Source organism: Chelonoidis abingdonii, chromosome 1, assembly GCF_003597395.2.
Source record: "Chelonoidis abingdonii isolate Lonesome George chromosome 1, CheloAbing_2.0, whole genome shotgun sequence".
In the NCBI taxonomy this organism is placed as follows: domain Eukaryota; kingdom Metazoa; phylum Chordata; order Testudines; family Testudinidae; genus Chelonoidis; species Chelonoidis abingdonii.
Genome location: NC_133769.1, coordinates 329,168,555 through 329,189,544, shown reverse-complemented (window position 1 = coordinate 329,189,544; position 20,990 = coordinate 329,168,555). Strand labels below are relative to the sequence as shown.

Sequence of the window (20,990 nt, the reverse complement as noted above, 5' to 3'; positions counted from 1 at the left end):
TGTAGATATGTGGGCAGAGTTGGCATCGAGGTTTGTTGCACGGATTGGTTCCTGAGCTAGAGTTACTATGGTGCGGTGTGCAGTTACTGGTGAGAATATGTTTCAGGTTGGCAGGTTGTCTGTGAGCGAGGACTGGCCTGCCACCCAGGGCCTGTGAAAGTGTGGGATCATTGTCCAGGATGGGTTGTAGATCTCTGATAATACGTTGGAGGAGTTTTAGCTGGACTGCTGCCCCCATTCACCCATCCCTGTAGCCCTCCACCTCCTGAAACCAGCACAGGCAATCAACTATCCTCACACCTACTCAAACTAGCACAGTTACTCAACCTTTGTTGTAGAGGGAAGTAATTTCACAAAACAATTTACCATTTCAAAGGGAACCTCTGCATGGGAGGAGAAGATGGGAATGACATTCCAAAATTGTGGAAAAGAAACATTTTATGATTGTTGGCCTGGAGACTAGGATTGGCGCAATAAGTACTTGTGCTTTTTCTGAGTTTCCTTAGCACCTGTAATGTCATGGTGCTCACAAAGAGGGGAGATATCACCCACAGAGAAGGTGACAAATCTTTGAATGAGGGGTAGAGAGAAGAAGCAAGAGAGGATCTATCCGTTCCTCCCAAAAGAGGACCATGAAGGCAGAGCTGTGAGGGATGGTTTTCGTGGCGCATTCTCTAGGGATTGAAAGAAATCACATAGCCCTGGAAAGGGATTGAAAGAAATCACATAGCCCTGGAAAGGGACCATGTGCAGGCAAACACCTGCATTGGAGCACCTTTTGTTACAAAGGTCAAGAATTGACCCTAAGCGTCCAAAATCCTCTCAAATGAGTTCAGTCAACCTAATTATAGGCCCTTCCCACAACAATCAACCTCAGGAGATGGAGGAAGAGAACCCTTTTGAGATCATCACCTACAGCACTCCTTGACCATGCCTCCATTCCATTGGTCTTAAGTTTGCAGCACATTCTTATTTAATTGTTTTTGTTTTTATTCAAGATGCAGTTTACTTGTATTTTTTGTTAACCCAGTGAATTCATTTTGGCTGAAAAATTTCATGGAGGTACATCTCCATCCATAAATGGCATAGTATCCCCCATACTGTCAATTCCTAATAAAAACAAACACACATTTCCTTGGTTCCAGTACATTCATTGCCATCAATTATCATCAAATTGATTTTAAATCATGATTTAAATCACTAGTCAGGAAGACTCGATTTAATCCTGGATTTCTACATAAAAGTGCATTCTTGTTTGTTATACCTTAATACATATTCACGACTCAGAGATAGTTGTAAGTTTCATTTTTAGAAGGTACACACTATACATTTTCAAACGATTTATTTTAAAAACTTTTCAGATTAGTTTTACAGCTATATCAGAAAACGAATAATTGTTTGGTTATTTCATTTACAAGAGGTAATTGAAGCAGATATTTATAAAGTCATTGGGAGGTGAACTATCTCCAATTCAACAGGTTAATCATTAATATTTGGAGGATTTTGCTGTATTACGAGAAGAACATCACCAGACAGACATCTAAATTGTTTGTTTTTTTTTTAACTAAAACAAGAACATTATGTATTCTGGATTTTTTCCTTCAACAGCAACCATAAAATATTTTAACAAAACAAGCATATGAATTTTTTAATTCAGTTAAACATTAAAGTTTTTTAAAATGAGATTTGTTTTTGTTAAAATTGTTTTTAACTAAAACAGTTAGTCAATTTTTGTTTTTTTTAAATATTTCAATTATGTCAGCCAGGTCAGCATGAACAACTTAAAATATTGGTTTCTGCAACTAACTTAGTAGTCTTCATCTTCATTTCCTGTTTGTTCATAATCTGGAAAAGAAAAACAAGCTTTTTTGCTTTTTCAGGTCCCAAACGATTTCTCAAATTTGGAATGAATTAGTCCAAAGGAAGAAAATATTCTTTCTACACCGGCAGAATAAGCTACTGCTGTTAAATGTGAAATTATCACTTCAGCAGTCTCTGAATCCGGTTCACTGGTATGACTTTCTTTAAAACATCAGCAGCAAACATATATTTCTTGAATGGTTCACCCTTAACTCTGAAGTTTATTATAGTTGGCAATATGGAGGGATGTTTTCTGGATGTCCATAGCCAACTCCTCTTCTTCAGCAGTTAAGGTTTAACCTGGGTACCAAGTATTGAGAATATTTGCAAGAAAATAAGCTGGAGATAGTGCTTGTCCCATTCATTTTTTTTAATGCTTGTAATTTAACTCTGTCATTGCATATTTCTCTTTTTTAAGATCTCACTCAGTTCCTTCCAAATTTCAACAGCGTCAGCAATAAAACAGCTATTTCCCTGCATTTTGTTCAAGGCTACAGAAGTAGTCTTCAGGGTACTCAGCATGTGTTCAGCATTTCTCTTAAAACCAGTGTTGAGACCTTTGGCTGTGACAGTGTCATCTATTTTTTTCATGATTTTGTTCACAAACTGTCATCAGATTAGGCCAGTTCTTGATATAGTGCTCAAAACAGTCCAGTACTGAGTTCCATCGCATGTCTTGTGGGAGAGTTAGCTTGGTTCCTCCCACTTTTTTCAGAGCAGCTGCTGCAAAGTGGTTGTTACGGAAGTATTTTCTAATTTTAACAGATTAGCCTTTCTTTCTGGAACACTGAAGTCTTTGGCTAGGAAGTGCATCAAATGAGCACTGCAAGCGTATGTTATTAGCTTGAGACTCTCTTCTAAATAATTTCTTCTCATCTTGGATATATTTGCAGCATTGTCTGTGACCAACTGCGTACTATCATCTGATTTTTTTTTCACAGTTTGTTATAGCTTTTACTGCTACTTCTTGTAAGTATTCTGCTGCGTGCGCTTTTCCTGATGTATCAACTTTCTGTAAGGAAGACATTCCCTTTTTCTGGTCACACAACCACATACAACAGGATCATTGTGGATGTTGCTCCACCCATCAAGACTCAGGTTAACAATTCTACCCTCTAGACCTTGTGCACACTGCTCAATTTCTCTTTCATACACTTTATCCAGCAGTTTGCCTGCGACATCTGCTCTGTTGGGTGAACTGTATCCTGGTCTTAATGACTGAACCATGTTAATGAAGTGTGGGTTCTCAGTCATACGGAAAGGAGAGTATGTTGCATAAACAAACCGGGCAATTTTTTCATCAAGTATCTCTTTTTCTAATCTGCTGGTTCTTATCACAAACTTATCTATAGCTGTTTCTGGATGATGATTGTTTTTTTTATTTTTGCTACAGGTGATATACTGTGACTAGGTGACATACATGATGTAACTGAAACACTATCATTGGCAGATAACTATGAAATTATAGAAAAATGATGATGGTGATCTTGAAGGTGGATAGTCTTCAGAATCCTGTATGTTGTGGATACATTCTCCTAAACAAAATAAGTCAATGCAGTTTAATTATAATGAGCATACTGCTCATTTAGTATTACTCATTGCATTCACTGACACTCAGTACTACTTTAAAGGTGAAATTGTAAAAGGAAGATCTGCCTATTTCAGCTATTTATTTTTTATCACGACTGTATCTAAAATGATAGTATGATAGAGTAACTACATTTTTTGCTCAAATGTGAGAATTCAAGAATAGTCCAGAAGGAAGACAGGCAGTCCTTAAGAAAGAAGTATGAAATAAAAAAGTTTACCAACCTGAAGATCCTGCATGTTCAGACATGTTCCTTTTATCATCTTCAACGCAGCTTCCTCCTGAGTAGGAACGCTTTTTTCATGATGTTGTTTCATTCAGGCAGCCAGGCCTTGCATTTTTTTGTTTCACTGTTTGCATTTTGCACGCATGCCTGTTTTATCCAGAGGTAGAGGAACTTGATTAAAATATTCCCAAACTGGGTTTCTTTTATGGCCTGCTACCATTAGAGGTTTTCCCTTCTAGTGAGAGAATGGTATGGTAGATCTCAAATCAATGAAGGCTACACTCAGAAAGACCTCAAGACTTCTGGAATGTGCTGCTCCAACAGTTTCACTTTTGTTTTTACTGCCTGTCCGTCCCTTCTCACATTTATCTCCAGAGTTCTTCTCCTTGTCCAGATCTATGCTGCCCCCAACAATCTTCTATCCATTGAACTTTTTGAAACTTTGCACTTTTAGAGAGAGGTAAGGGATTGACTCTATGTACACAAATTTGCAGAGGGACAATAAGGTTGAGGTCTGTTATTTCTAACCTTTATACAGTAACTCCTCACATAACATTGTAGTTATGTTCCTGAAAAATGCAACTTTAAGTGAAATGATGTTAAACAAATCCAATTTTCCCGTAAGATTTAATGTAAATGCAGGGGGTTAGGTTCCAAGGAAATTTTTTTGGGGCAGACAAAAGGCATTATATACTGTACTGTACTGTGGTGGGGAGGTGCCCCAGCTTACCCCTGGGGCTCAGGGCTGGGGGTGCAGGGTCTAGGAGGGATTTAGGGTATGAGAGGGTGCTCAGGGTTTGGGTGCAGAAGGAGGCGGCTCAGGGCTAGGCAGGCAGGAGCTGCAGAGCACTTACCTAGGGCACTGCACCTCCTGCCTAGGTGGTGCTGCGCTGCACAGAGCCACCTGCTCACCCCTGTTTGGTGCAAGGGGTGAGCAGGTGGCTCTGTGCAGCGCAGCACCACCCCCATGGCTGCAATTCTGGGAGCCGCCCCCACCCACCGGCAGGCAGGGCCACCCAGAACGCAGGCTCTTTAGGGGCTGCAGGACCCAGGGCTAAGGGGGCCCTGAGGCCCTGGGCTGCAGCTCTAAAGCCCTTTTCAGAATGCGGCCCTGCAAGCACGGGCCAGAGGACTCAGAGAATCAGGGGCAGCCGCACAGCCAGCAACTGGAGAGAAGTAGCACTTTCCCCTTCAAAGCGCTGCTTCTCTCTGGCCAGCTTTGAAGGGGAGAGCACCGCTTCTTTCTCGCTGCTGGCTGCACGGCTGTGCCTTCTCCTGCACACGCTGGAGGACTCAAGAGGAGCAGGGGCAGCTACGCAGCCAGCAGCTGGAGAGAAGCAGCGTTTTCCTTTCAGAGTGCTGCTTCTCTCCGTCCAGCTTTGAAAGGGAAAGCAGTGCTTCTCTCCAGCCGCTGGCTGCGCAGCTTTCCCTGCTCCTCCTGAGTCCTCCAGCCTGTGCTTGCAGGATTACATTCCAAAAGGGACTTTAGAGCTGCAGGCCAGGGCCCTGCAGCCCCTAAAGCCCCTGTGCTCTGGGTGGTTCCTGCCTGGGGTGGGAGGACAGCTTCCCCGCATCCTCCCTCCCTCCTTCCCTCCCTCCTAGAAAATCCTAAGCACTGTCAAACAGTGCTGGGAGGGAGGGAGAAGGAGAGGGGGAGGAGGCAGAGAAGAGGAACTTGTGCAATGCTCCCTTGTAAAGCGACGTTATAAGGGAGCATTTCACAACTTTAAATGAGTATATTCCCTAATGGAGCAGTGATTTAACTTCGAAACAACGTTAAGCAGGAGAATGTTAAGTGAGGTGTTACTGTATATTATTTATTTAAAACATATTTGCAGTTAACAAGCATGTTATCTATGGAGACACAAATCCACAGTTAGAGAACTGCAAAACTAAGCATCTCTGGTGGTATCTTCTAGACTGAGCACTGAGTCCCATTAGGTAGATAGAAAGATTAATCTAAATAATCTATACAGAAGCCCCTGGCACCCCATAAGATTGGGCCCCTAATCCATAAACTATTGGAACTAATTTACAAAACTTTTCTTAAATATTTCATGAATATATTGTCTCATACTATAGAATTTGAATTTATAATCCCTATTCCATGATGATATATCTTTGAGCTTTAATGTCTCTTAATTAAAACTATCTTTAGTTAGGTTTTTCCTCAAAAAAAGTTGTATCAAAAAAATCCATTTTTTATTTAAATTTGATTTTAAAAAAAAATCATGAATTTGTATTCACCCTGATCAGCAGTGTGTCCTCCATGCTGCCTGACAGCAATTCGAAAATGCCACTGACAAATTTAATGGAAGTTTAGCAGAGAAATAAAATACGAGGAGTTTGTTAATTTGACCCACCCCCATATCCCCCAAATTTCCTTCAGTAGGTCATCCACCTACTGAAAAATCATCCTGCTGAAGAGGCATCCACAAGAAGAAGAATCACAAAGCATGGATCTTCGTGGTGGAATAGTGCACCATAGGATATCTACCCAGAATACTGAGCAAATAGTGCAGAGCTGTGCGGATATATTGAATAACAGATAGAGGCACCTTAGGCTGGCATGACAAAGTGGTGTGGATGCACTTCAGTTTGATGTAGTTAAATTGTTGCACTCACAGCGAACAAACTAATGCGATGTAACATCTCTGTGTGAACAGGGCCCTAATGTGTTCACTTCCGAAGTTGTAATGTGCTGAGGATGCCATAGTGATGAATGCAGTATTAATGTCCAGACAGCTTCTGCAACATTACTGTGTTCCTCTCATAAAATCATGCTGATTGATTTTAAGAGCAGTACCACACTTGGATAGTTTAAGGATTAGATCAGTTATTGCAACCTAGACTGAATTTATACCTAAAGAGTTTCTGTATCTCTTCCTATACATTTGAGATTATGGAAGAGTCATCTTTAAGACCAGTTTCTGCCTGCTGGCTAATCATTCCCTCAGAGCACATAACTTTATTTCACTGTAATTGGGACTGTCTTGTTTTTCCCCTCCCCTCAATATATACTGTTTAGGATTTTATATTGCTACTCATTAGTAAGTATCTGAATGCCTTCTACATAAAATAAATTGACAATAGCAAAATCTGTAGAGGACTTCTTAGAGACATTTGCTCTACTATATTTTCTGGTTATAGAAAGATCTGCTTGTGTTAGTGCTGTTTTGATTGGGGGGAAAGGAAAAGAGGAGGAGAGAAATGAGTTACTTTTTAAAGTTGTTATGGTTGAAAAACTATGTGAAAGGTGAAGGTTTTGTGGCATGTCCTGAAAGTAGTCAGGTTAAATTTCTCTGATTTCCTCTGCAAATATTCTTATACTTTGCTTTGTCCTTGGTGCTCTCATGCTTTGTCCCAGAGGAGCATCACTTTCTTGGCAGCATTGGATGAAATATGAAATATGTCCTGTAATGCAGCTGATACCTGATCTGTTAGTTAGTGTGAAGATTAAGACAATGACCTTCAACTGGCTATGGAAATGGACTCTCACCCAGCGGAGGGACTAGAGCACAAGCTTGATGTGCTCATGGAGGAGGCAGACAGCTGCATTTTGTACCTGCTGGAGCCTTCCCATTAATTTTACTAACAGTTTGAGATCAATAAATAAAGTAAGATCTAAGATTTTGCTCATCTCCCTCCTCTAAATGCCATTCAGACATTTAAAATACAGTGAGCCTGGTATCCTCATAATTAGTACATCCACATTGGATCCCACTGTTTGTGAGGTACTTGGGCAGGTGGAGTTTCCTATCGCATCTAGACATGTATTACATTACAATTGCCACTTTCTGTGGTGGGTATTCAGTGTCAATGGTGCTATATAAATAGTACTGATAATGGGACTGTAGTAAATGTGGGGTCTTGGTCAGAATATTGGTTGTCTATAAAGCAAATGGAAATTCCTCAAAGATAGTTTCTTCCAAGTAAATGTGCATGTCAGTGTGACATAAAAACTCAGTTAATGTGTGTGAATTCATTTTAAAATACAGCTGCTTCACAGAGAAAGGACAGACCAGCAAAACTACAGTATATTGATTTATGAGGGCGGGGGGGGGGCAGTTTTGAGGATTTTGTTGGTAGAGCACTTATGACAAAACTAATTATTTGAGTGAGTTTTAAGTTTTATAGGTAGAAACAAGTGGTTATTCAATAACAAATTCAATTAATATTTAAAACATGAGGGGAAAATATGGTTCATATTTGCCACTAGTGATTGGGATCTAGAAATTACATCATATGGGTGGCAATTTCTCGTTTCAGAATACAGTGGGACAAAGGCTTTCATTAATGGTTTTCATAATTCTGAACTTTTTTTAAAACTCTGTTTAGCTTCAGAAATTGCTTACTATGGACCCAATAAAGAGAATTACCTCAGAACAGGCTATGCAGGATCCTTATTTCTTAGAAGATCCACTTCCCACATCTGAGTAAGTGGTCAGTTTATTAATCTATTAGTATATTCAGATATTTTTTAATGTATACTCTGTTTACTGCTTACTATAAATACATACCTGTGTGTTTGAATAATGAATTAAATAACTTACTGTTTCGACAAGCAAAGAAAAAGCTATACTAACTAAAATGCCATTTGAGGTTTTTAAAATTAAGTAGCATTCCTATTAATCTCTTGCTTTATGAAACTTTGATCCTGTTAGTCACAGCGCTAATCTTGTTATTCACTGACAGGTTGATTATGCATGCTACAGATGTTTGTGGACAACTGCTAAGTGCCTGCAGGTCCAGTTCTCTGTTCTAGAATGCCGATGACATTTACTAATTAGTTTACATTTTTCCATCTTACCCTTTGTTGTAAATTCAGTAGATGGGGTTGCGGGGAGGGAAATAGTATAGACTCTCTGTACTTTCATACTTCACAGCTTAAATCCATTTTCCATAGACACACTTTCTTTTCAACTCCACAGGGAGATTCTAAACATAAGAGAGCTTGCAGACAAAAAATGTGAACAGTCTATGATAAAGCATCCTAAGATGGCCAGCCAGTGCTTGAGTGGCCTTGTTTTAGAAAGGCTAGTAGCACATACTGCGTATCTTTCCTTTTTTCATTATTAAGGGAAGAATTTATAAAATGTGTTGTGTACATTTATAACAGTTAATTAAAATGAAATTAATTCAGCTCAGTTGAGTGAAATATTTATAACGGCTCCTGACCTGTCTTTATATTCTAGTGCTGTCATGCAAGTGGTTTGGTTTTGCAGAAACTGCTCTTACGTCAATATTCTTTTCCCTCAACCGTATAGTGGTAACATTTTAATACAAAATTAATACCATGTTCACAGGTACAGAAGCTAGTTATAAATAAAGGTGTATCCATATGATTACAAGTGGAGAAATCTTAGCTTGGGTTAGCAGTAACACATTCATTTCATGTATGTCCATGAGTCTAAGGTGAGAGACCACATACCTCCAAAAGCTTCCAGGTCTTGTCACAGTTAATGTTTTTTTTATTTGGTAATGGAGTTTTTAACCATCTGGACCACAATTATTGATGACTTTTATTTAGTTCAACATTTTATGAATTTCTGTATAACTGGATGAAGGGACCTACATTGTGCACTCATAGAGGAATTGACTCTGGTATCTAATAGGACTCTTCCATCTCTCCAACTCCAGTCTTGTCACCATATTACGGAGAAACACTGGCAAATTGATGGGAGTTGGGAGGAGAAGAATAGAAATGACCAAAAGGTTAAAACAAATACATGTGAATGCCTAGGCTAAGTAAATGATGTTATTAAGAAGGGGTAAACAACTTGACAGATATATTAGGCTATGGTTAAGGAAATTTGAAACTAGACTAGACAAAATACTAGGTCTTCATCTACGACTAACCTCTCTGATTCTAGGCAGATATACCAAGACTGCTAATTTGTTTTTGCAGTGTTTTCGCAGGTTGTCAGATCCCCTACCCAAAACGAGAATTTTTAACAGAAGAAGAACCCGATGATAAAGGAGACAAAGTAAGTATTAAAATACAGCTTTACCTCAGTATTTCACATTTGCTGCTCTTGTACTGCTTCTGAGTTGAAATTTTTCTTTGTGTTTAACCAATTGAGAAGAACCAGCAGCAGCAGCAGGGCAATAACCATACTAATGGAACAGGTCATCCAGGGAACCAAGACAACAGTCATACACAGGGACCCCCATTGAAAAAAGTGAGAGTTGTTCCTCCTACCACTACCTCAGGTGGACTTATTATGACCTCAGACTATCAGGTATCTCAACTTCAGTTTTCCATATATTATATATTTGGCTCTTGTGTATTGTAACTTAGAAGAAACTACTTACAGTGCAACTCTACTCTAAAAATGATTTTGTATAATGGCATGGTGTGGGGTTCTGTATTTACTGTATCTCAGCTTCTTTCAGATCAAGTGCGCTCAGTTAAAAAAATTTTTTTTCTGACTATCCAATCCTGCAACTTCAACTTCTGGGGCGAGTCAAGTTAGGATTGGCAAGGAAACAATAACGTAGTTGGTGGTGGTGGTTGTTGTTGTTGTTGTTGTTGTTACCTTAGTACCTAGAAGCCCTAGTCACGGAGCAGGACCCCATTGTGGTAGACACGGTGCAAACACAGAACAAAAGGATGGTTCAGAGAGCCTATAATCGAATTATAAAACAAGAGATGACATGGATATAGACAGATCAGGGAATGTAAGAAAATGAGACAATATTGATCAGCATGATATAGGGAGTGGTCTCAAGACAAGAGCATCCAAACTCTTGTCAAGTTAGAAAAGAAGAGATTCATGGAGGGTTTGAAGAAAGATAATATGGGGCAGCATGGGAGGAGGTATGAAGGTGCTTGTTTGAAAATTTAACAAGCAGGCTAGGGAGGCAGGAGCTGACATCTCAATAGTGAACAACAGATGATAGCTAGGGCGGGATGGGCAATGAAGAGCCTTGAAAGTAAAGGAAAGCAGTTTGTTTTGTGATAGAGAAGAGGGAGCCAGTGGAGGGATGCAAAAGGGGGGTGTCATGATGTGGTCAAAGTGACAGGCTAGGAAAATGGTTTGAAGCAGCATTCTGGATACGACTTGGGCAAAGTTGCATTTGTCAGAGAAAAGGACATTGCAGTATTTGAAATGCGAGATGAGAGCCTGGAAGTGAATTTTAGTTGTGTGGCTGGATTGAAAAAGGCCATACCTTAGAGAAGCAAGGCAGAAAAATTGGCTAGATTTAGACATAGGTGAGGCCCTAGAGAGCAGTCATAGTCAAAGCTGATGCCCTGATTATGGGCCTGAGTTGTAGGCAGGATGAATGGTGGTATTGTCCACAGTGATTGACAAGTGAGGTAACATGCAGGGCTTGCAGGGGAAGATTAAGAGCTCTGTTTTAGCCATGTTGAACTGAACTGAAGTCCAGCAACAGACAGAGATTTTAATTTGGCCGAAAGTAGACCTTTCTGAAGTAGAGAGGTAGATCTGAGTCATCAGCGTAGAGATAATGGTTGGATTTGTGTTTGTGGATGAGATTACCCAGAAATAAGACATAGAGGGAGAAGAGAAAGGGACCAAGGTGAGAGCTTTTGGAGTAGTGGAACAGCTACAGAAAGTTGGAGGGAAGATGTAGAAGATTTTCCAAAGGACATGCTGAAGGAGCGATTCGAGAAGTAGGAGAGGACAGAGTCATGGATGCCAAGTTGAGGACAAGATTTCGAGAAGAGCATGCTCAACAGTGTCACAGGTGGCTGACCAGGATGGAGCACTGATTTTGAGTTTTGCCTAGAGAATAGATCCTTAGAGACTTTGAAAGTCTAGTTTCAGTGGACCGCAAGAGGCAGAAGCTGGATTGGAAGGGGTCTAAGATGGAATAGGTGCAGAGGAACTCCAGGGAGTGATTGTAGACAGGAAAAGGGAGATGGGTGGTTAGCTGGAGAGGCCTGTGGGGTCAGTGGTGGGTTTTTCAAAATGAGAGACTAAAGCATGTTTATGTTGTGAAAGATATAACAATGCTTGAGGAAAGTGAGAAGTTAGATCCTCTGTCTCTGTAAGTTAGCTGCTGTCAGTTTGCTTGCCATACCCCCTGTGTACCATTTCATAAAACAAGAATGAAAGTCCAATAACTTTGAAATAATTGACTTTTGAAACTGGTTCTTAGGATCATTGACTAGATGGCTTCAGGTAGCCCAGTGGTATGGCCCTGATCCTCATAAAGCCTACAGTTTTTCCCCTGGCTCTGCACACACAAAGGTAGGAGAACCTAAAAACATAAAGGCACGTCATTTTGCAGGAGCTGAATGCCATGAGCTCATAGCCAAATGACCCCAAATTTTCTTTACTAACCCTACCCCAAGACTTCAGCTAGTGTATCAATTTTCTGGTCTGTTTCACTATCCATGTGGGTTTTAGAGCACTTCGAATAATCAATTCTAAACAGAAAGCTCTGTTCAACCTTAACCACTGTGCGGCAAGGGCTGCCTTAGAATATAACTACAATAGTCTGTCCCTCAGTGGAGTGTGCATTCACAAAATATTTTCCAGCACAAGGGTTGATCCCTCTTAAACCTGCAGGCAGCTAAGTCAGTTGCTGTCCAGAGATTGTTTTGGCATGATTTCTGCTGATTCCTTTCTGCCTGAGTCTCTGAAGAAGGCAGATGCAGCAGAACTTCTTGTCTCTCTTCCATGCTGACTGACATAGCTAAGGAAAAGAGGGGGGTGTAGGGCTTGTGTGTTGGGGCAGGGGATCTCCACTTGCTTGCACTATTCACATGTTGTTCACCCCACTTCACAGTGACAGTTGACCTGAGAGCATGGGAATCAGAGCAAACCCAAGCTACCTTTCCTGTGAGCATGGATTGAAGTCTACAAGCTGGGAAGTCAGGCGGCTCCGAATCACCCTCCGTGTACGCAGGGATTGCTTAGGGAGTCCACTTGTCACCCTCATCTAGATTGAGGAAAGCTGTGCTCCTTCCTCAGCTTTCTCACTCCACTGACATCCCTCCCAGGCTTATTGCATGAGGGGGCGGTGTTTTTCAACAAGGGCCATATAGAAGGATTTTTGCATGGAGGAGTGGTAACTGCCCCTTCACTGTCTCAGCAGCTCTTGCAAGTGCTTTGGCTCCTTCTGACTGCTCACCTTTATGCTATGCCTTTGAAAGGCATAATGTTTGACTTTGAGAAATTCAGTCTATTTTGCCCAGACTTTTAAGAAGGCAAGGATGATATTACACTCGTGAGTTTACATATAGTAAATAAGGCAAATGGAAGGAACCCACATGAGCTTGACAGCACTGAGGCCAAAGCAATTAAATGCCACCTACTGATGGACACACACCTCTCTGAATCTCCCCCTAAGATTCTTCAACCCAAGGAAGAAGGAGAAAATTTTAAAATACACCATTGTTTTGACCAAACACCAGTCCCTTGGTTCTGACATACTGTTACATCTGAGCCCTCTGAGGGAAATAACCATTTCTTAAGGAGGTTTACCAAGACATCCCCTCAGCAGCTAAATCCTTTGTTTAATCTCCCTGAAGCAAACTGGCCTATAAATTCTCCCCCATGCAACCTTTTCTGTCATGCAAAAAAGCAATTAGGTAAGGATTTTTACAGGTATATAGACTTCCATGTCCCTTGGTTTCAGACGTGCCAACTTGCACATTTAACGTGACAACACTGAAATGAATTGGAGCAGTCCTGTCCCCAGAGGATGCAACAAGCTTTTGTCTTATGAGGAGAGGGTTAGTGGTGTTTGGAGGTAGAGCGGGCTGGGTTGTTTTGGGATTTTAACTTCTGTTTTTAAAAGTCACTTGTTGCTCTACATGATGTGAATACACTGAGTCATCTTGTAATTGGCCACATAAAATAAATAAATAAACATTTTTCAGTAGTCAGGTTGTGGAAGCCTGTCTATTAACTATATTACAAATAAAGCATTAATGGCTAATTTTAAACTTCAAAGTTTTTTTTCAGTTTCCTGCATACGTGAGACACATTTTGCCAAAAAGTACACCCAGAGATTTTTGCACTTTTAAACATAACCTTTATTTATTATACAGAACTGGATCACATGATGGCTGTTCTGTTATTGACACTTCTCATTAAGTGAGTAGCGTGTCTCTCAAGAGTGAAGATAAATGTCATAACAGCTGAGCCATCGTGAGAGCTATGACGTACAGCAGTGCAAATTTATTCCTGCTGGCTGGAAGTACTGTTCTAACTATTTCTTTTCCCCTCCACACCACACACCTAGAGAGTAATTCAGTCCCTTAAATGCATGTGTGGAGAGTATCCACCTACCTTGCTTTATAAAGAGCATCCCTTTATTTTTATTTCCCCAGTATGTAGCTATCTCAACACATTTATTGAATTTAACTTAACTTCTGATCCAAATGAAGACTCATGGAAAGGAAGAGTTTAAGTGTTTAAAGAAATAAATCCCACATCAATTACAGCTGTTTAAACTGTAACAATTAAACAATACATCCTTTTTTTTTTTTTTTGTGGTATCCCACATTTGGTCCTAAGCAGGTTATAAGAGTACAAGATTTTGGTTACTTTGTGAGCTGTTTGGGGCAGGGACTGTCTCTTCTTGACTGTCTAGAAAACACCTACCTTATAGCGAATGCTCCAGTACACCAAAATTAATCTCGTATGCAAAGGTCTCCCAGAGAATCCTCTTTGCATTGTCATTGATATTAAATACACAACAAACCTCCCAAATATGTGCTCTTGGAGGGGGAAGAAAACCGCAATGGAGAGCATCTAGGATATTTTTGGCTGTAAGTTTTTTTTTTTTTGTTTGTTTGTTTTTGTTTTTTGTTTTTGTTTTTTTTAAACACACTGATGTACCATAGTGATGAGCATAAGATGTCTGGATAGTTGAAGCGGCGTTGGTGACATGACAGATAAGAATTCAGAAGGAACAGTTCAGAATGGGTAACGAACAGCATTACTTGTTACTAGCTCTCAATCAAATATTCCTGGTGCTCATATCCTTAGTTACTGTAATCAAAATAAGTAGAACACTGTAAATACAAGTGATTGCTATACTGTGCTGTAGTTATTAATTATTGCCCCACACAGCACAGAGACCTCAAAAAATTATTGCGTATTATATTTGTATTATAAATGCATCCACTGTAGGGATCAATTCTCTTCTTCATGGTTTCCAGCGTTCCAATCCCCATGCTGCCTATCCCAACCCTGGACCAAGCACATCGCAGCCACAGAGCAGCATGGGATATTCAGCTACCTCCCAGCAGCCTCCACAGTACTCACATCAGACACACCGGTACTGAGCTGCACCTGAATAATGTCAATGCACTGTTGCTAATGCTGTGGGACTGGTCATGCAGCTGTCTGCCTGGAACCTGGCTTGGGCCACAAGAATGTACTGTACAACAACACCTTCAAAATGTCTGGTAGCCAAGTTCCACCACTTTTCACAGAATGGAGTAGTGGCTCCCAAATTGTACCTGTTTTTGGGTTAGACTTGAAAAGAGAGTGCTAGCACAGTTTGTGTTGTGGATATGCTACTTCCATAGTTTACTTGACATGGTTCAGACTGACCAATGCATTTTTTTCAGTGACAGTCTGTAGCAGTTGAAGCTGTGAAATGTGCTAGGGGCAAGCATTTTTTCAATTGTATGTGGTGAATTCTCTTGATGTAACAACATTATCTGACCAATAGTACACAAAATCCTTTAACTGGTACTTGAAGCATACAGTATATGTTAACATGGCAAAAAAGCAAAATAACTATGACTCTAATTGAGATAATTTTGATATACATTTATTTTTAGTGACTTTTGTGAGTTGGTTCATTTTCCACATTGATCAATGTTTTATGACCAACAAAATTGCTACAATAAGATTTTTAAGAAAATGAAAACATTTGCATTTTTCCAGCAGATTACAAACCTTCCAAAGATTAATTTCCAACATATAATAGATTTGTTTTTGTTTTTAAATCTATGACTTGACTGGTATTAAAGCTGCTATTCGATAGTAAAATAAGTATGTTGTCATTGATATAAACATGTTTGGTTCAGCAAACAAACTGAAATGATTGTCATAGACAGTGTTTTATTTTTCCTATTAGTGTTGCTGATTTGTGAGCATGCTTTGGGATTAAAAAAGCATGAATGATATTTCCTAAAAAGGCGCAGCATCCATTCAGATATTTTGTCCTGATTTTTGAGAGATGGATTGGTGTAGTGGATTTTAAATTTTGTTCAGTTAATTATTTTTAAAATATTTTTGCACGTTATTAGGGATGCCCTTATTACAGCAAAGGATGAGGTGTTAGGAGAGCTTTAGAATTTGAGGAAAAACTATAACATACAATGTACTGTATCAAACTATTTTACATGAATGACGCAAGTATTCTGAATAAAAAACTGAACATTGTTAAAAACAAGGTGTTATGTAATAAATTTATTTTTCATAAATCTGCATATGAACTTTGCTTGTATTCCTTTTTATCAACAGACACGAAATACTTTACTGCACTAACATCCATGTAGGCACGGTCTGAATAATCAGTTCAGTTTCTTAATTCACAAGTAGTTTCTATTGCAAGTAGGGAGGTTTCTCTTAACGGCTGCATGTCATCTATTTAAGTATTAGAAGAACTACTATAACCTTCTTACTGATTACCCTTTTATAACAATGTGCAGATAGTCAGCCGTGCTGTACTGAGTTACAAAATATTAATTACATTTTATAGGTGATGCAACTTGTCCTACACAGAATCTAGAGATACTAATATCTATAAAATCACATCTAAGAGTACATCTACACTACAGGATTATTCCATTTTTACATAAACCACTTTTGTAAAACAGATTGTATAAAGTCGAGTTCACGCGGCCACACAAAGCACAATAATTTGGTGGTGTGCATCCATGTACCAAGGCTAGCGTCGATTTCTGGGGCGTTGCACTGTGAGTAGCTATCCCGTAGCTATCCCATAGTTGCCGCAGTCTCCCCTTCCCATTGGAATTCTGGGTTGAGATCCCAATGCGTGATGGTGCAAAAACAGTGTCGCGGGTGATTCTGGGTAAATGTCGTCACTCATACCTTCCTCCGTGAAAGCAATGGCAGACAATCATTTTGCGCCCTTTTTCCCTGGATTGCCCTGGCAGATGCCATAGCATGGCAACCATGGAGCCCGTTTTGCCTTTTGTCACTGTCACCGTATGTGTACTGGATGCCGCTGACAGAGGCGGTACTGCAGCGCTACACAGCAGCATTCATTTTGCTTTGCAGATAGCAGTAGAGAGTTGTCCAGTCGTTCTGTCCATGCTGCCATGCCACTCGTAAATATTGGGCGTGAGATGACGTTATCAGTCAATTCTGACTGTTTGTGCTGTATGAGTACCTCTGCTGACCTTCACTGAGGTCAGCTGGGGGCGCATGGACAAAAAATGGAATGACTCCCTGGTCATTCCTCCTTTATGTTGATCTAAAAATAGTCAGCCCTAACCTAGAATATAGGGCAAGTGTATCTAGAGAACCAGTGTACCAGAGAGCACAGGCTCCGTGTCAGATACCGCAGAAATGGAAGACCTGCAATGCCATTCTAGGGATGTCCACTGCAAACACCCACCTGTTGCTTCCCCTCCTCCCCCTCCAACCCTTCTGGGCTACCGTTGCAGGTCCCCACCATTGTGTGATGAAGTAATAAAGAATGTTAGGAAATAAGAGAACACTGACTTTTTAGTGAGATAAATGAGGGGAGGCAGCCCCCACTGCTATGATAGTCCAGGCAGGACATTAATGGTGGAGGGAGAGGAGCCCAGAATCCCCTGCTCTGATAGTCTGCAGTACAGAAATCTTTTCTTTAGACATGAAAGGGGGGAGGCTGATGGAGCTCAGCCCCCAGTTGCTTTGATGAGGATGGTTACCCGTGTTCTGTACCATCTGCTGGAATAACCGGGAGTCATTCCTATTTTAACCAGGCGCCCCTGGCCGACCTCACTGAGGCCAGCCAGGAGCAGCTCATGGGATGATGATGAGATGAATATCAGTCATATTGTAATTGTCTGCCATCGGGAAGGGGATGTGGTGTTCAGCGCTGCAGCACCCCGTCTACCACAGCATGCAGTAGACATAGGTGAAGTTGAAAAAGTAAACAACTTTTTTCCCCTTTTCTTTCCATCACGGGAGCGGGGGGGTAAATTGACGAGAGATACCCTGAACCACCGGACAATGTGTTTTGACCCTACAGGCATTGGAAGCTCATCAAGAATGCAAATACTTTTCGGAGACTACCGGGAACTGTGGATAGCTGGAGTCCTCATACCTCTCTCCTCCCTCCATGAGCATCCTTTGATTCTTTGGCTTTCCGTTACGCTTGTCACAGACAGCACTGTGCTGTGGACTCTGTCTATCATAGCTTGAGATTTTTTTCAAATGCTTTTGCATTTCGTCTCTGTAATGGAGCTCTGACAGAACAGATTTGTCTCCCATACAAGCGATCAAGATCCAGTATCTCCCGTATGCTCCATGCTGAGCTCTTTTTGGGTTTGGGACTGCATCGCCACCCGTGCTGATCAGAGCTCCATGCTGAGCAAACAGGAAATGCAATTCAAAAGTTTATGGGGCTTTTCCTGTCTACCTGGTCCACTGCATCCGAGTTCAGATTGCTTTCCAGAGCAGTCACAATGGTGTTCTGTGGGATACCGCCTGGAGGCCAATACCGTCGATTTGCGGTCACACTAACCCTAATCTGATATGGTAATAACGATTTCAGCACTACTTTTCTCGTCGGGGGGAGTACAGAAACCGGTTTAAAGAGCCCTTTATATCGATATTAAGGGCCTCGTTGTGTGGACGGGTGCAGGATTAAGTCGGTTTCACACTGCTAAATTTGGTTTAAACGCGTAGTGTAGACCAGGCCTCAGGTTTTCCTTAATCATTTGTCATGTTGATATCTAATCCCACAATGCTATTTCATGGGGCCAGCATCCCCCTCTGCATACACCACTTTTTTTCTACAAGTTAAAGCATTCAGTATTATTAAAATGTGTTCATGCCATTATATTACATGAAGGTTTATTCATTGAGATGCCCATGGTAGGGTAGAGGAGAGTTTAAACCACAGGTAAGGTGAGGAATGGACCAAGTATCAAATTGGAATAACGGGTATGAGTAAACAAGAGAAAATGAATGTTTGTTTAGATGTTAATGTTGATTTTTCAGTAAGTCTTGGTGTTCTGGGGAAGTTCCAGAAGACTGGAAGAAAGCTAATGTGCCAATATTTAGAAATGGTAAACAGAATGACCCAGATAATTATAGGTATTACAGTCTGACTTTGATCCTGAACAAGGTAACGGAGTTGTTATGTGACTTGATTAATTAAAAAAATTAAAGGAAGATAATGTAATTTATGCCGGTCAACATGAATTTAGGGAAATAGATCCTGTCAAACTAACATAATATCTTTTTTTTTTATATGAGATTACAAGTTTGGTTGATGAAGGTAATAGCGTTGATATAATGTATTTAGTCTTCTGTAAGGTGTTTGACTTCGTACCTCGTGACATTTTGGTTCAAAAATTAAAATGATATTAAATCAACATGGCACCCATCCAATGGATTAAAAGCTGGCTAACTGATTGATCTCAAAATGTAGCTGTAAATGGGGACTCATCAAAAGGGTGTGGTTTCTAGTGGGGTCCTGCAGGGATTTGTTCTTGGCCTTACGCTATTGAACATTTTGTCAGTGACCTGAAAGAAAACATTTTCAGATGACAGAAAACTTGGGTGAATGGTTTTAAAAAAAAACAAAAAACAAAACCTGGATAACTTAAGCTGGCAAGCAAGCAAACAATGTGTTTTAATATGTCTAAGTTTAAATGTACACAGTTGGAATAAAGAAAGTAGGCCATGCTTAGAGGATGGGGAACTCTATCTTGAAAAGAAGTGACTGAAAAAGATTTGGGGGTCGTGATGGCTAATCAGCCGAATGTGAGGTCTCAGTGCCAAGCTGTTGCCAAAAGGGCTAATACAATCCTTGGATGCATAAACAGGTCATTATAAAATAGGATTAGAGAGGTTAGATTAGAGAGTGCTTGCTCATGTCTGTTCTGTATTAAGTGTGTGTGCTCACCACATGCACTAGTGGTGGAAGTTTTTGAGATCAGTTCATGGCATGGTATAAAGGGTGCTGCCAGCTCCTCCCACCCTCAATTCCTTCTTTCTGCCATTACCAGTCCAGCCTGTAAGCAGTTCATACTGCAGCAATCTCAGGGCCAAGAGAATCAAACTCTCCAGGAGCTCCCGCATAAGAAGAGTAGGGGCTACAAGTGCCACCTGAGCCACCCACCTCCTCCCTCTGCCCAGTTGAGCTCAACCTGCAATAAGCAGGGGGGCAAGCAAGTGTTTTGAGGGTGCGCTCAAGGGCTTTACCCTGGATCCATCTGTCCCCCAACCCCCTTCCTTTTTTCCTCTCCGCATGAACAGCTATAAGTTCAGACTGCTGGGTCCTCAGTACTGTGGTAGAGGGTTATACCCTACAGTTTACTTCCCACCCCCTCACTCCCACTCCCTTTCCCCCTTCAGGGACCCTTCTCATACAGGATCATAGAACCATAGACAATCAGGGTTGGAAGGGACCTCAGGAGGTCATCTAGTCCAACCCCCTGCTCAAAGCAGGACCAATCACCAGACAGATTTTTGCCCCAGATCCCTAAATGGTCCCCTCAAGGATTGAACTCACAACCCTGGGTTTAGCAGGCCAATGCTCAAACCACTGAGCTATCCCTACCCCTACCCCGGAGGTAAAAGGGTTGCTACAGTTGGGTGCAGTGGAAGAAGTTCCTCTCGAGTACAGGAACAAGGGGTTCTGTTCCCGATACTTCTTAATCCCAAAGGCCAAGGGCAGTCTGTGGCCCATCCTGGACCTGAGGGACCTCAACAAGTATCTAAAGAAGCTAAAGTTCCTCATGGTCTCCTCGGCTTATATCATCCCCTCCCTGGATCTGGGAGACTGGTTTGCTGCCCTTGACTTGAAGGATGCATACTTCCACATAGCGATCCGTCAAAGTCACAGACGCTTTCTCAGGTTTATGGTTGGGCCCCACTATTACCAGTTTGTGGTCCTCCCGTTCGGCCTGGCGACAGCATCCAGAGTGTTTACCAAGTGCATGTCAGTGGTGGCTGCTTACCCCAGGTGTCAGAGTATCCAGATCTACCTGTACCTCAATGATTGGCTAGTCAAAGGCAACTCCAGGTCTCAGGTCCAAGAGGATGTGGTGGTGCTGCAAGCCACGTGCCACTCCTGGGTCCTACTGGTGAATGACAGAATGTCTACATTAGTTCTAGTGCAAAGGATAGAGTT

At 41.1% G+C, this 20,990-nt stretch overlaps 1 protein-coding gene across 4 annotated transcripts in view; it reads left to right on the top strand.

Annotated features, from left to right (window-relative positions):
* CDK8 (cyclin dependent kinase 8) overlaps nucleotides 1-16,099 on the top strand; it is a 175,721-nt gene extending 159,622 nt beyond the window's left edge. For 2 of the 4 annotated variants that reach the window (XM_075061659.1, XM_075061661.1), the window contains 4 exons: nucleotides 8,013-8,110; nucleotides 9,583-9,661; nucleotides 9,758-9,916; nucleotides 14,818-16,099. In XM_075061659.1, the coding sequence (XP_074917760.1) occupies nucleotides 8,013-8,110; nucleotides 9,583-9,661; nucleotides 9,758-9,916; nucleotides 14,818-14,943 (462 nt within the window). In that variant the 3' untranslated portion in view covers nucleotides 14,944-16,099. Of the gene's footprint in view, nucleotides 1-8,012; nucleotides 8,111-9,582; nucleotides 9,662-9,757; nucleotides 9,917-12,434; nucleotides 14,425-14,817 lie in introns of all 4 variants that reach the window. The other 2 variants (XR_012655043.1, XM_075061660.1) reach the window with 2 other exon arrangements.
* The last annotated feature ends 4,891 nt before the right edge of the window (nucleotides 16,100-20,990 follow it).